Genomic DNA, 13,977 nt, shown 5'->3' with positions numbered 1-13,977 from the left:
AAGTGGAGTCAGTAGAAGGTATACAGCCTATAGTATACCATTAACGAAGGTATACAGCCAATAGGTATACAGGTATACAGCCAATAGTATACCATTAACGTTTAGCAGAATAAGGAGCATTCTCGTTTAGTTTTAGTATTGTTAGTTTTAGAGTATTTATACAGACACTTAGCATAACACATGATTGACAGCTGCATTATCATGAATTGCAAACAGTTAAGACCTAACATAACAGTTAGGTCAACTAAAATGGTCAATGTAAACAGCGACGTCAGGACCATGACCTGGACTGCAACATAAAGGTGAAAGCTTCGGCTGCATTACAAGCGTAGCTGTAATGGCAAACTGTAGAAGCATCCCAAGCTAACTGGGCCTAGTGGAAGCATAGTTTACATGAATGAAACTATGATTCAGCCTGTGGCTCTCATTCAGATGCAGATGCCAAGTAGCCTTGAAAGTGCATTATCACAACATAAGCATGTGCACAATATTACCATGTGTGTGTGCGAGTGTGTGTGTGTGGGGGGGGGGGGGTATGTGTGTGTGTGTGTGTGTGTGTGTGTGTGTGTTTGTGTGTGTGTGCATGTGTGTGTGTGTGTGTGTGTGTGTGAGCATGTGTGTGTGTGTGTGTGTGAGAGAGAGAGAGACACACACACACACACACACACACACACACACACCACACACACACACACACACACACACACAAAGAGTGACAGAGATATCTCTTACCCAGCCTGCTCCTACGGATCTCATCAGGAGACACAGGTCTTAGCTTCCTCTCCGCCTTGATCTCCGACAGGATCCTCTCATGGAGGGTGGGTGGAATCTGGGTCTGGGGCTTCAGCTTACGGGCAGACACCTAGACAGACACACTGAGTTATAGTCCACCAGGCCTGTCCCCCTGCCTCTCCTGCACCCAGTCATTACACTGACTGTACCATCGTAACTCATTCGACTGTCGATAATGCTACTCTCATTACTGAGGGAGGCACATATAGTCATTTATCTCATCGCTGAAGGAACCTTGAGGATAGACAAGAGATACAGAAGTAGATCTGATCGTCTATCAAAATCAGAATCAGAAGCAGATTTATGGCCAAGTAGATTCTCACATACAAGGAATTTGCTTGCTTGCTAGGACCAAAACAGACACAACTATAAGTGAAAAATAATAATAATATAGATTTTTTTAAAAGTATTTACAAGAATAGTGCAACGTGACATAAGAATAGTGTAGTGTGACTGTTTGATGTCAGTGGGGGTCAAGATCTCCAGATCAACCATCGTTAGCTATCTATTTTGGTTTTGTTGCTGGGTTACCACCAGTGGGTAGCATAGCACCTGATATCTGGGATCACAACAGAAAGGGAGGTGACCGTCGAATCTGTGCACTTACAGGGTTAAGGGGTGGCCTGGACCGGATGAAGTCCAAGATGGCCTCATGGGCGCTCTTCTTTAAGATGGGTGGGATGTTTCCGTCCACCTGGGGTGGCAACAACAGGACACACAAAAACAGATGAAGAAACCTATGGATTAACTGCACTCTACTGCAGTCGCTCATGGCAACAAACCACACCCGGCAACACACGTGAGGGCCACGCGCTCTAGTGTCACCAACACCTGAGAAGGACTAAAGAATACAGTAAACAATGACTTGGTATTATGTACATGCGGGTACGAAACAGGTTATGAGCAGCGAAGGACGGTTACAGTACGTATTTAGAGGTGAAGTGTTTTTCCACGGTGTCTGTGTTTTTTGTGAACATAACACTCTATCGAACGGGACACCCTTGTCTTTGACATTGGAAACTTACAGCAGCTAAGGTGGATGGCACAGTGAGATACAGAAAAACAACAACCGGCACAAGATGTATGGCACAGTATCACCTCATCAAAGTGCATCACAACACCAAACCAGGACATGGTCAGATGGTTCCCTGCTCCCACAATGACTAGAGGGATTCCACCTCTACTTTCTAACGTTTGCAGGAAAAGTGCTATACAAATAAAGGTTACTATTATTATTATTATTTCTGTTTGGTGTTCACCATTAAAACAGAGAGTGAGGTTTTGCCGCACCCACTGGGTGGAAACATTTCCATGAGATTGTGATGATTAGGATCTGTTATCAACATGCCCGGAACTCAAACAGGGAAGTGCCATCATCTGACAAGGAAGATAAACACAGGCATCTGGCATCTCCCAGCGCTTTAGTAAAATAACGACTTATTCTCAAACTGTACGATTTCTTTTCTGGGCTTTAACACAGTGTACGAATAACTCAACTGACCGTTATTTCAGCCCGAACTCAGACTCACCATAACCTTGCGTAGTTTGTAGCGTTGGGTGCGTATGTCATCCATCAGCATCTCGTAGGGCGTGAGCTGGAACTCGATGGGCAGAGGGTTGTACTGGCGCTCCTGGACCTTCTTCAGCTTGACTCCGTCCCGCAGGTCCCTCATCACCTGCACCCAGAACCGGGCCTGAGGGGTGGGGGAGGGGGGGGGGAGCAGGGACAGCATGGGAAACGGACCAGAACACAGGGCACAAAGTACAACCTATATTTTAAACTTCAAGGGTAACACACAGGATCAGTCACAGGTGAATCAGTCTTTGGTCACCTACCCAGTCAGCATTCTGGAGCTCATTCAGGTCTTTGCTAGGGTCCTCCGATGTCGCCCCCTCCATCTTACGGAGGTTCTACCAGAGAGAGAGAGAGAGAGAGAGAGAGAGAGAGAAAGAGAAAGAGAAAGAGAGACATGAGCAGTGTAACCGTTTTTCGGATTCAACCTTTCACGATGTTAGCTAATCAACTTCATTGACCACTGTAGTGTTAGGAAAGGCAGGAAGCCCCATCAGCCATATCCACCAATCAATGTCTATTGGCTTATCAATTAGAGCCTTTACACCCTGACAGTCTGCCAAGTCCCTAACAGTTACAGCTTTCACCACAATGGCACACTGACACATCCCCATGTAAACATCCTGAGCGTTTTCATCTCAAGTCCCCAATGTAAGAAGATACAGTGTACAGTGTAAGAACACTGTGCAGGCACACAGCAGAGGTGCTAACAGCTTAGCTTACAGTCTTGATCAGGGCTAAAATGTCAGCTCTCTAAATGTAAGGACATGAATCAACAGCAGGCACTGTTTGTGACCAGTGTGGTGTGTGCGGCCTGTGGACCTGGGGTCATTCACTAAGTGGTCAAATCCTCCCTCCTTGGCGCGTAGCAGCGTACTCCGTGAGAAACTGAAGGATGTGAGAGGAAAGCTGCATTCCTTCTCCTCTGATTCCAAAGTTCAATACACTGCACAAAGTAAATCTAAGTAAGATGAAATATCTTAAATCAAGGCAAAATTGGCTTGTTTTGCTGGATGGCCACCACTCACTCTCACCACAAAACACTCCCTGAGTCAGTACAACCACTCCCTGACCAGTACAACCACTCCCTGACCAGCACAACCACTCCCTGACCAGCACAACCACTCCCTGACCAGCACAACCACTCCCTGACCAGTACAACCACTCCCTGACCAGCACAACCACTCCCTGACCAGCACAACCACTCCCTGACCAGTACAACCACTCCCTGACCAGTACAACCACTCCCTGACCAGTACAACCACTCCCTGGCCAGTACAACCAATGTTCTAGTCTTGTTCTTGTTTTAAGAAAATCTTGGCAAGTGAAACTTTCCTGTTCTATTGGCTGATTATTTTGCTTATTTTAAGTAATTTTCTTGTTTTTGAGAGCTGACTTTTTGCAGTGTAGAGGACAGTGAAGGGTCAGCAGTAGAGTTGAGAGACAACCTCTGCCTGGTTGTGCTGGTCAGGGAGTGGTTGTGCTGGTCAGGGAGTGGTTGTGCTGGTCAGGGAGTGGTTGGTTGTGCTGGTCAGGGAGTGGTTGTGCTGGTCAGGGAGTGGTTGTACTGGACTGGTCATGGAGTGGTTGTGCTGGTCAGGGAGTGGTTGTACTGGACTGGTCATGGAGTGGTTGTGCTGGTCAGGGAGTGGTTGTACTGGACTGGTCATGGAGTGGTTGTACTGGTCAGGGAGTGGTTGTGCTGGTCAGGGAGTGGTTGTACTGGGCAGGGTGTTTTGTGGTGAGAGTGAGTGGTGGCCATCCAGCAGCCCAGTGTTTGGTCATGCAATCATGCGTCTCCCAGTTGAAGGCCCTCACATGAGATTTAGAGGCAGCGCTCGATGGGCCTGGGAGACGCTGAGTATAACTCACACTGATGAGCTGAGCAGGTGGCTGCCTTCAATACCATTTGCAGTTGTTCAACATATTCCATTTTAATGTCATAAAATCATACATCAAGGTTTATAATGATGACTCCTGACAAACACAGAAGAGGAATGGATTGTGAGTAGAGCTTAGGGGGAGCCTATTTTCTATGCACACCCATTGCTCATTTGTATGACCACCACCATCCCAAATCACATCAAATATCAATGTCAAGGGTAGCCTGTGTTCTTCATGTTTAACTCATAATCTGGCTGACGATAGACTTACGCTGATATAGAAACTGTAAGCTCATGTCTGTAATTTTACAACAATACAATGTTGTACATAGTGTGTGTGTGTGTGTGTGTGTGCACGTGTTTCTTTGTTTCTTTGTTTGTAAACATAGAATAATGTCTACATAAATAATGACCACAGCCCCAAATAGCGCTGATTCATTCTAGTCATTAATTCTCCTTTCTCCCAACTTGTAGTATTCATCCATGAGCAAATAAGAATAGAAGCTGTTTCTGTGATTGGGCTAAAACGATGCTTCAGCCTCCTGCCACAGAGCTCTTTGTTATGAGGTAGCGGTGTCTCTGCTGTAGCAGGCGGTCCCCTGTGGGACAACACGTCTCTGCCAGAGAGAGGACATGTGGGGGAGGGGGAGGATGCTGGGAGAGCTCATCTTACTCCTCCTGGCATCACTCACACACACACACACACGCAGACACGTGCACACACACACACACACATGGACACACACATGGACACACACAGACAGACAGACACACACATGGACACACACAGACACGGACGCATGCAGACAGACACACACACACACACGGACACACAAACACATGACACACACAGACACGGACGCATGCACACAAAAAGACACGTGCACACATACATGCACACACGTACACACACACACACACATGCACACACACACACACACACACACACACGGACACACACAGACACGGAGGCATGCACACAAAAAGTCACGTGCACACATACATGCACACACGTACAGACACATGCACGCACACGCAAAACACATACATGAGAAGAACCTTGGCCCACATTGAACAGCCAAGAGGCTTGACCACGGTTTGAACCCGCAGATCCACAGATCCATCACACTGATAAAGACCCATGTCAGGTGTCATGCAGTGTTATAATACATCCTGAAAGCATCTGATTGGACGCCTCAGTCAGTAAAGTGGATGTATACCGCAGAAATAGAATTCTAATTTTAGTGTGTAGACCCCTGAACCACAGAGCTCCAAAGACTCTAACTCTTAACTCAAATGTTCTTATACATCTTCCTATAATAAGGACCCACTCTCTTTTGTTACGGTGAATTACATAAGTAATTGGCTCCATTCAAATGCACCATCACGTAGAAGGGGCATAAGCGTACCAGGATCCCTGGGGCCTGCAACCCGCCCTGTGATTCATGGGAAACGTTCCAACAGCTGAGCTTATAATTGTCCCGGGGCAAGAACCAGCTCAAATATATGCCCTTGTTTAATGCTGCTAATTTTTTAAGTTCACAGACTGAAACTACATAAAGGCTTACTAACTAGGTAATAGTGGGGATTACTCACCGAATCCATTGCATTGCAATGTTTTGGCTTGACTAGCGAGTGTGTCGTTGATTTTCAACACCGTTGAAATGTATAAAAACAATTCTGAATAAAAGTCAGAACATGCCCCGTGGTGGTGTAGCGGTCTAAGCACTGGCCACTAGTGCATGCTGCCCACCGGGGCCGGGGTTCGTATCCCGGCTCGCCAGACCCGGATATGGCCAGGGCACACACGGGGAACGGCATATTGGGCGGCCGCTCCCGAGGGGGGTATAGGAGTAGTTCCGGCAACAGCGCCCCCGTCTGGTGCTGGAATAACGGTGCTGGGCTCGAGGAGCCAGTCAGCTAGTCTGCCTGGTGGCCTCCTCTGGGACTGCCGGCCGCGGGGTCGTGCGGCGGATCCCTCGCAATAGGCAGGGGATAATTGGATGCTAGGTTGGGTTCAATTGGCTACCAAATTGGGTGAAAAAAGGGATAAAATCTGAAAAGAAAAAAAAAAAAAAAAAAAAAAAGTCTGAACATTTGGTTGGTTGCCGACTTGTTCCCGCTTTCACCAGTTGCCGTCACATATGACACCTGAGTCAGAATGTATGTGCATGTTGTGGTGTTACTGTTTGCCCCTTCTCACAGCTGTTAGGTCTAGGATTCTGGCTAACGTCTACCGCTGCACCATTGAGAGCATCCTAACCAACCGCAACCGCAACTCCCTACCATCGAGTCCCTCCAGGCAGACCGGTGTTGGCGGGAGGCGGCAAGCATCATCAAGGACACCTCGTACCCCAGCCACAGTCTGTTTGATCCCCTACCATCTAAGAGACTCAAGAAGTACAGGATCTTCAGGTCCCGTACCAACAGGCTCCAGAACAGCTTCTTTCACAGAGCTGTCACTCTGATAAACAATCTCCCCCCACACACACTTTGATGAATAACCCCCCCCCCCAACACCCAACATGGGGTACACTGACTCTCAGTACCCCCCTCCCAGTCACTGTGGACAACCAATTTAGCCTTTGCATTACTGCTGGTTGCACACACCCTTGGTCAATGTGACATTCAATTACCCTTTGCACTACTGCTGTTTACAAATACTACCTTTGCACACACCATATTTTTGCACATTGCACCTGATATAGCCTCTATTTATACATCTGTATACACCATACTGTACATTGCTACCTTGACTGTATCTTACTACTATCCTCTCCTGTATATACCTCTAACTAACGTACATGCCATACTGTACTTATCACTATCACTGTCATGTTTTATATCGTGTTTCATATCACTATTTGCACCTCTGGTTAGATGCTAAACTGCATTTCGTTGTCTGGTACTTATACTGTCAAAAAACGTTGACAATAATGTTGTATCTAATCTAATCTAATTATGCGTATCGGTATCCCTGGGGGCTTGCACCCGCCCAGTGATTCATGGGAAAAGTTCATGGGAAGCCTTTAATTGTCCCAGGGCAAAAAACAAAAACCAGCTCAAATAATATATACCGTATATATATATATATATATAAATGTAATAAATATATATTATATGCACGTGTTTAATGCTGCTAATTCTTTAAGTTCACCGGCTGAAACTACATAAAGGCTTTAGTATACGACAACTGAGTCAGAATCAGAGGCTTGTTGCTGATAACATACAGAGTACATGCATGTCTATGTTGTGGTATGTCTGTCTGCCTCTTCTTACAGCTGCCAGGTCTATATGTCTTGTAAAATTTACGACATAAAGGTTGACTACCAGTAACTGTAGCTACTGTGATGTCATCAATGTGCCAAAACTAAAGCTCTATTTAGAGGTTCGGGACTCAAAGCGTACTGTGATTTCCCCTGGCGATTAATGCTGAATAATAAGGAGGCCGACACGTGAGATGCAGAGAGTACTGTACTATGGGGGGACATTACACTAATCCTTTCGGTATGCAGACAGACAGGTTGAAAACAGTATCAAGGGCCGACCCTCCACCATAACTAAGCTGTTTAACACCACGTACTCTGTGCTCCCTAACGGAAGGTCAGAGAGAGACTGAGCACTGTGATTTGGCAAGACGTGGTACAGTACACACACACATGGCATTCACACCCAAGGCCCCACCCAACACCAGTCTACTTGAATCTGTCAACCATTGGGGGTATGTTCAGTCAACCCCACAGCATGCGTAGATAGCTGGGTGTTGTCTCTCTCTGTGCCAAGTCTCGTCTCGACTGTCCATGCTTATTACATGCTGTCCCATAAACCTCGCTGTGAGGAGCTACGGCTGATGCAGTGGAGAATGTACTCAGACATAAAGTGCTAAGAATAATCCATGCGTGTCAGTACTGGCAGATAGCCGTGACTCTGCCTCATGTTCATTATGCCTCACTGCCCACTCCGACTGTTCAGTTTTACAGTAAAAACACGCCACTCCAGACTGGTTACCTCATGTATATTCTGTTCATGCAAGATGATAATAAGAATAACCTTCGGTCATTCATACCTCACACTGTCAATACAATAATATGGTCGTCATCTTCAAAAGACAATATAGACTACAGGTTTACGTCTTTAGCAGATAGCTAAACAAATAGACAGTTTCAACACTTTCTTCAGTTCTACTGTGACCACTAGTAGCCCCGCTCATAGCTGATATCATGCACTGAAGGCCAAGCACCATGTTGATTGGTTCTCTGAAGCGTATGACACATGGAGAAGTCACATGGCTTAATCTCCTGAAGTCATGTCTCCTATTCATATGACCTCTGCCCATATGGCCCTGGTCATATAGAAGCATCTATCTAATTCATCGTAAAGGTTGTCTGTCTGGTGAATGTCAGTGAGCATGTTGTGTTGTGATCCTGTGTTTGATGTAGGCCAGGGCTTGAGGCAGCTTCATTCCCAGGAACACACTATTATATAGCTAGCTGAGGGCCCCGTGGTAGTGTAGCGTGGTGTAGGTTGTGTGTTGGGAGTAGTGATGTTTGTTTAGACGCACCTCTTTGGCACTCTTGATCTTCTCCAGGAAGGTGCGTAGCTCCCTGGTCTCTGTGTGGAGGGCGCGGCACACAGCCTGGTAGTGGCTGGGCGCGTCCTCGGGCCGGGGGAGATGGGACGTACACGTCTGCCAGGAGCAGAGAGAGGGGGGAGAGAGAAAGCAGCGATGAGTGACAACCAGAAACGCCATCCTCCATTCATGAATGAGTTTCTGTGGAAAAAGCACAATGACGTGAACGTGCGTTTCGTTTTACGTGAGTAGATGTTTACAAGAATCTCTTTATGTTTCTCCTTTGCCTGTGTTTATGTCTATTCTTATGTTTCTAGCTGTATTGGCTGCTGAAGACCTTCAACAGTGTCCTCTTTGTGTCAGTAAGTGGTCGGGGTCCATTCATCAATTGGGACTGCTCAATCCACTGACTCCACCGGATGACAAAACACGCCCTTGTTTCTCTGAGATGAACAGAAGGTGCTCTGAAGCACATTTGGCATGGTTTTGGCAACAGTAGTCCAGAGTCGGCACTTTCCATCCTAAATAGCTCTTGTTAGAGCAGATTCCAGAGGAAATGGCTTCCAGGCTTCTCTCACCTGAATTGACTAGTATATCCAAAGGTGCTTTGTCAAGCATAGGAGTAGCGGTCTGGTTCAGTAATGGGGAAATGTAATAATGTTACTTAGTTTTTGTGTCATTTGCAGTATCATAATCTCGACATTTTCATGACCCATGTATTTTTATTCAATCTGGCTAGATTCCTGATTGCAAATGTGTTGGAATAAAAAAAAAAGTCAGTAAAGAGAGAGAGAGAGAGAAATCCCTCACATTACAGTTGCAGTATGCAGTTTTGTGTTAGGCAGTGTGTTAGACCTGGGACGGAGGCTGGGGGATGACAACTATCCAAACAGACAGCTGGCGGTCGGCATGGCGACACTGTCACCCTGCTCAGATGTCAGCTATGTCTCTATGGAAACCGGATTCCATCCCCTTGCTTCCAGAATGATTACGGTACTGAACTGTCTGTCTAGTCCCCCAGTGGGATATGACAGACACATTGTTATGTAAACACCACTGGGGCATCTGAGGGAACACAGGGTGGCTCTCAACAATACTGGAGAGCTACTGTTGTACCCTACTAAAGGACAATGACCCTGACATGCCCTGGTCACACCAAACCATCTTTATGTAGAGCGCTATACCAACACCTAATCTTAATGACCAACAAACACCATGCCCTATAGTCACTGTGGAAGCCTACCCTGAGGATGTCTCTGTAGCCACGGACATTACAGATGTTGATCGGGTCGTCTTCAGCCTCCTCCTCTTCCTCAGTAGCCTCGTAGCCCTCGTCAGGGCAGGCGTCTCTCTCCGCCTCCCCCATGTTGGTCATGAGGTCGATAAGCTCCTCCAGGGGCGGGCTGAGCTCCCTCTCCTCGTTCTCCTTCAGCCCGTAGTCCAGCGCCTTGTAGATCATAATGCCCAGAGACTCAATCACCTGCAGGACAAAAAACAAAAGCCATTTGCCAAATGCAATCCGAACACACCAGTCCATAGATATACTGAAGTCATACCCTCATAGCACTAGTGCATAGATAACTATGCTTAGATTGATCGATGATCTGCAGAGCACCAAGTTTAACCAAGCCACGTTGTGATTCTGTGCTCTCCAAAGTGTTTAAAATGTCATATTCTTATACAGAAATAAATCATTGACATCGAAGCTTCAACAACGAATCATGACAACAACAACAACAACAACAACAACAACAACAACAACAACGTCTTTCGTGTTTGGAAAGATTTTGAATCATCCACCAATTTATGTTCACAGATTTGTATCTCCTAGAAAACAAAATTAAACATGGATTGATTATATGTAATATAATGTAATCTCCTTGTGTGCCACAGCACAGTGGCATACTAACAGCTGTAACATCACACACACATGAAACTTCCATTAGAAAGAAGGCCCCAGCTTTGAAAGCAGGGCAGGAAAACATCTTAAGAGGAGATTAGTCAATAATCATGTGATCAACTGACACACAAAGAAAAATATTCTGTATATTCAGTAGCTTTTCAGCAGCAATCGCCGTATATACTTCAGACTAGTGACTTATTCATACAGGCTTTGTTGACGTAACTCGACCTAACTCAACACACACTATTAAAAAAATATATAACACTTTCTTCTTCTCTTTTTCTTTTACACTGCAGCTGTAACTGTCAGGAAGATGTCCTTCTGGACATGTTATGATCACAGTACAATGAATCCTGAGAAAGGGATTCCCTTTAGTTTATCAGATAAATCTAACCCTTTTCTGGCCAAGCGTGCCAAGAAGGCCAAGACAAAGAATGACTGAGAAATCACATGAGATTATTCTGCAGACCTGAATGCTGAGAAAAAGATTGAGACAGAGAGAGAGGGAGAGAGAGAGAGAGAGAGAGAGAGAGAGAGAGAGAGAGAGAGAGAGAGGGAGAGATGTGTATGGAGAGGGGGAGTAGGAATGGAGAGGGGTTGCTCTGACACCAGATAGTGAGAGAGAGAGAGAGAGAGAGAGAGATACAGAGAGAGGGGGAGAGAGAGGGAAGGAGTGAGGGAGGGTGACAGAGATGAAAGAAGAGACAGAAAGAGAGAGAGAGGGGGAGGGGTGGAGTGAGAGAAAGGGAGAACGAGAGGAAGAGAGAAAATGGGAGTTGATATGTTTTTGTAGGTAGCACATCAAGGGCCAAGGTCACACGACCCGCCCAGGATCAATAGGTAGGAGGAGTGGATCTGTCCTCCTCTATGACACAATGCTTGGGAACCTGGGGACCTCTGTATCTGAGGTGAATAAGCCCTCTTTTGTCTGCTACACTCTGCCTCTCGTTACTGCCATTACACCCAGAGATACACAACACCACCATCACTCCACCTTAGACTCCTCTGGGGCCAGTCCTACTCTAGTCCCACAGACAACGCTTGTCTCTGCACGTATCAGCCAGACTACATGGTTAAAAAAACAAAAAACAATAGTGGACTTTTGATAAGCCCAGCAGACAATAGGCATAAGGTAACGTATGTGGAATGTCTAGTTTCTGTTTAGATATTTGATATTTGACGTTTTATTTTTGGTTCTTCTGTTCTTTTAGATGTTCCTTGCTGGTCAAACAAAGCATGCGTTGCATTGTGTCTTAATGGCTTAAACAGGACAATGGAATCAGAACACAAAACAAACACAGTGAGAAACTACTTTCGATAGCCGATACGAGATTTAACTCAAAAGGTGTATAAAATAAAAAGGACTAAAAGATACTGCAATCGAACCTTGTGTTGCAGTTATCTGAATGACTTCTTATCGACCATACTGAAAGGATGACATCCAGCAGTCATGTTGTATAGTTTTAACTGCAACAAGCCCCCCCCCCCCCCCCCCCCCCCCACCGCCCAATGCTCTCAGCCAGGAGCTCTCACACAAACTTGACTAGGTTCCAATTAAACATCCCAATCTCCTTCCCAGGCTTGTGACTGAGTGAAGGAATGGAGGGGAGGAGGAAGAGAGGGAGGAGGAGGCAAAGGAGAAGGAGGAGGATGTCAGGGTAGGGGGCCTTAACTGTGCAGTGAAGTGAAGCATGGCCATTAACAAGGCATAACAACATCAAACAGAGCGTCAGTGTTACTCACATTCCTGTCAAAGAAGCGAAGAGAGCTGACCACAGGGCAAGCTGTGTCTCTGACACCATAATGAATGTTTTCTTATCTCAAATTGAAAAGGTTGCAGTCTAAATGTGGCAATTTTTCTGCATAATTTCCTGTTATAAATGTCTATTCCACCAGGGGAATGTCTCCACACACAGTTTTTCTGCCTAAACCTCTGAAAACCACTCTACAGAGTTTTTGATTCACGGGTGGTAGCTTGAGCCAAATCGAAGAGCGATGTGCTAAATCAATGGCAATGCGGTAGGTGCCGACTTTTTTATTTGTGTTTTTTTTTATTCCCCAGAATCCGGAGGTGCAGCAGGGCTATTCAGAAAACATTCGGGGCTCAAGCCTCATGCTCAGGCCTAACGTCGTCACTGTACAGACAGGTACAGCATTAAGGAGAAAAGGCTCATATGTTATGTAACACAGGTTGAGACAGTTCCATGTGATGTGATATCCACTCTTGGATAAATCGCTAACCTGCATCACCTGGGTCAGTTGTGTTTGCCACTATTTATAATGTAAGGCACATTAACACGCAAGCCCATGATCTATCAGAAAACACAAACTAAGGTTCTACCACTGAGCCCTGACTCTGTAATCTCTGAAGACATTCCCACAGAGTCTGTGTTCAAACTTGACCCTGCCAGTAGACCCTAGCCAGACACCCAGGGCAGAAAGGTCAAAGGTCTTAGGTTAGAACTAAGCATCTTGAAACAAAAGCACAAGCACAATATTGAATCATGTGATATGACTCACAGAGAAAGCTTCTGAATCAGGAAATGGGAGAGGGAGAATAACAGCCTGCTGTCCTGACAACCTTGTTCCCGGCTTGGTTACGCTCTAATGCACTCTTTGAGAAGGCTTAGATAGGTCACTGAGTCCCTCTCACAAGGGATGCTGGGAGTCCTACCAGGGCTATTAGTGATATTCATTACTATTATTATTAAGGCCTACCTTAGTGTGCTGATTTAATAAGATCCTATGAGACATTAAGCAAGGCCTCCATAAGAATTTGCACAGTCAGCACAAGGAGGTTTTTAAGAATTAAAGAATGAATTGGAATTTGTAATTATACTTCCTCATTAGTGTGTTCACAGGAAGTAGGTCACATTGCACAGCAGCTTCAGTACACAGGAAGCATCCACACTGCAGGTAAATGTGAGTGCATAAGATATTGATAAGTCACATACAGAAAAAACTGAGAAATGAATCAGAAATTGCCGGACAGCTGCAGAGCTCTGAACTGCTGCCTCGCCTGATTTCAGACATGTTCTCTGTTTGGATTGCGTAATCGAGTCAGTTCTCATCTTACTCCAGACACATCCTTGAATACTGGGTCAAATAAGGCTTCAATGAGATATAGAGTTACAAATGCATTCATACACAAAGATATCCAGTGCATCAAAACATCCCATTGACTGCAGATCCCAGAGGTTAAAAAACAAGACTGTGCAGCATTCTGATCCTTCCTGCTTGCCACATTATCAGACAG

General features: G+C 45.7%; 1 protein-coding gene across 1 annotated transcript in view; it reads right to left on the bottom strand.

The window, feature by feature from the left end:
• spire1b (spire-type actin nucleation factor 1b) overlaps positions 1–13,977 on the bottom strand; it is a gene marked incomplete at both ends in the record, with an annotated part of 29,672 nt that overhangs the window by 7,579 nt on the left and 8,116 nt on the right. Inside the window, 6 exons of the mRNA XM_080540257.1 lie at positions 733–862; positions 1,400–1,486; positions 2,322–2,486; positions 2,629–2,703; positions 8,810–8,935; positions 10,062–10,298. Of these exons, the coding sequence (XP_080396383.1) occupies positions 733–862; positions 1,400–1,486; positions 2,322–2,486; positions 2,629–2,703; positions 8,810–8,935; positions 10,062–10,298 (820 nt within the window). The remainder of the gene's footprint in view (positions 1–732; positions 863–1,399; positions 1,487–2,321; positions 2,487–2,628; positions 2,704–8,809; positions 8,936–10,061; positions 10,299–13,977) is intronic.

Source organism: Nansenia antarctica (assembly GCF_963989245.1).
Source record: "Nansenia antarctica genome assembly, chromosome: 10".
Taxonomy (NCBI): Eukaryota; Metazoa; Chordata; class Actinopteri; order Argentiniformes; family Microstomatidae; genus Nansenia; species Nansenia antarctica.
This window is presented reverse-complemented; position numbering and strand designations above follow the sequence as displayed.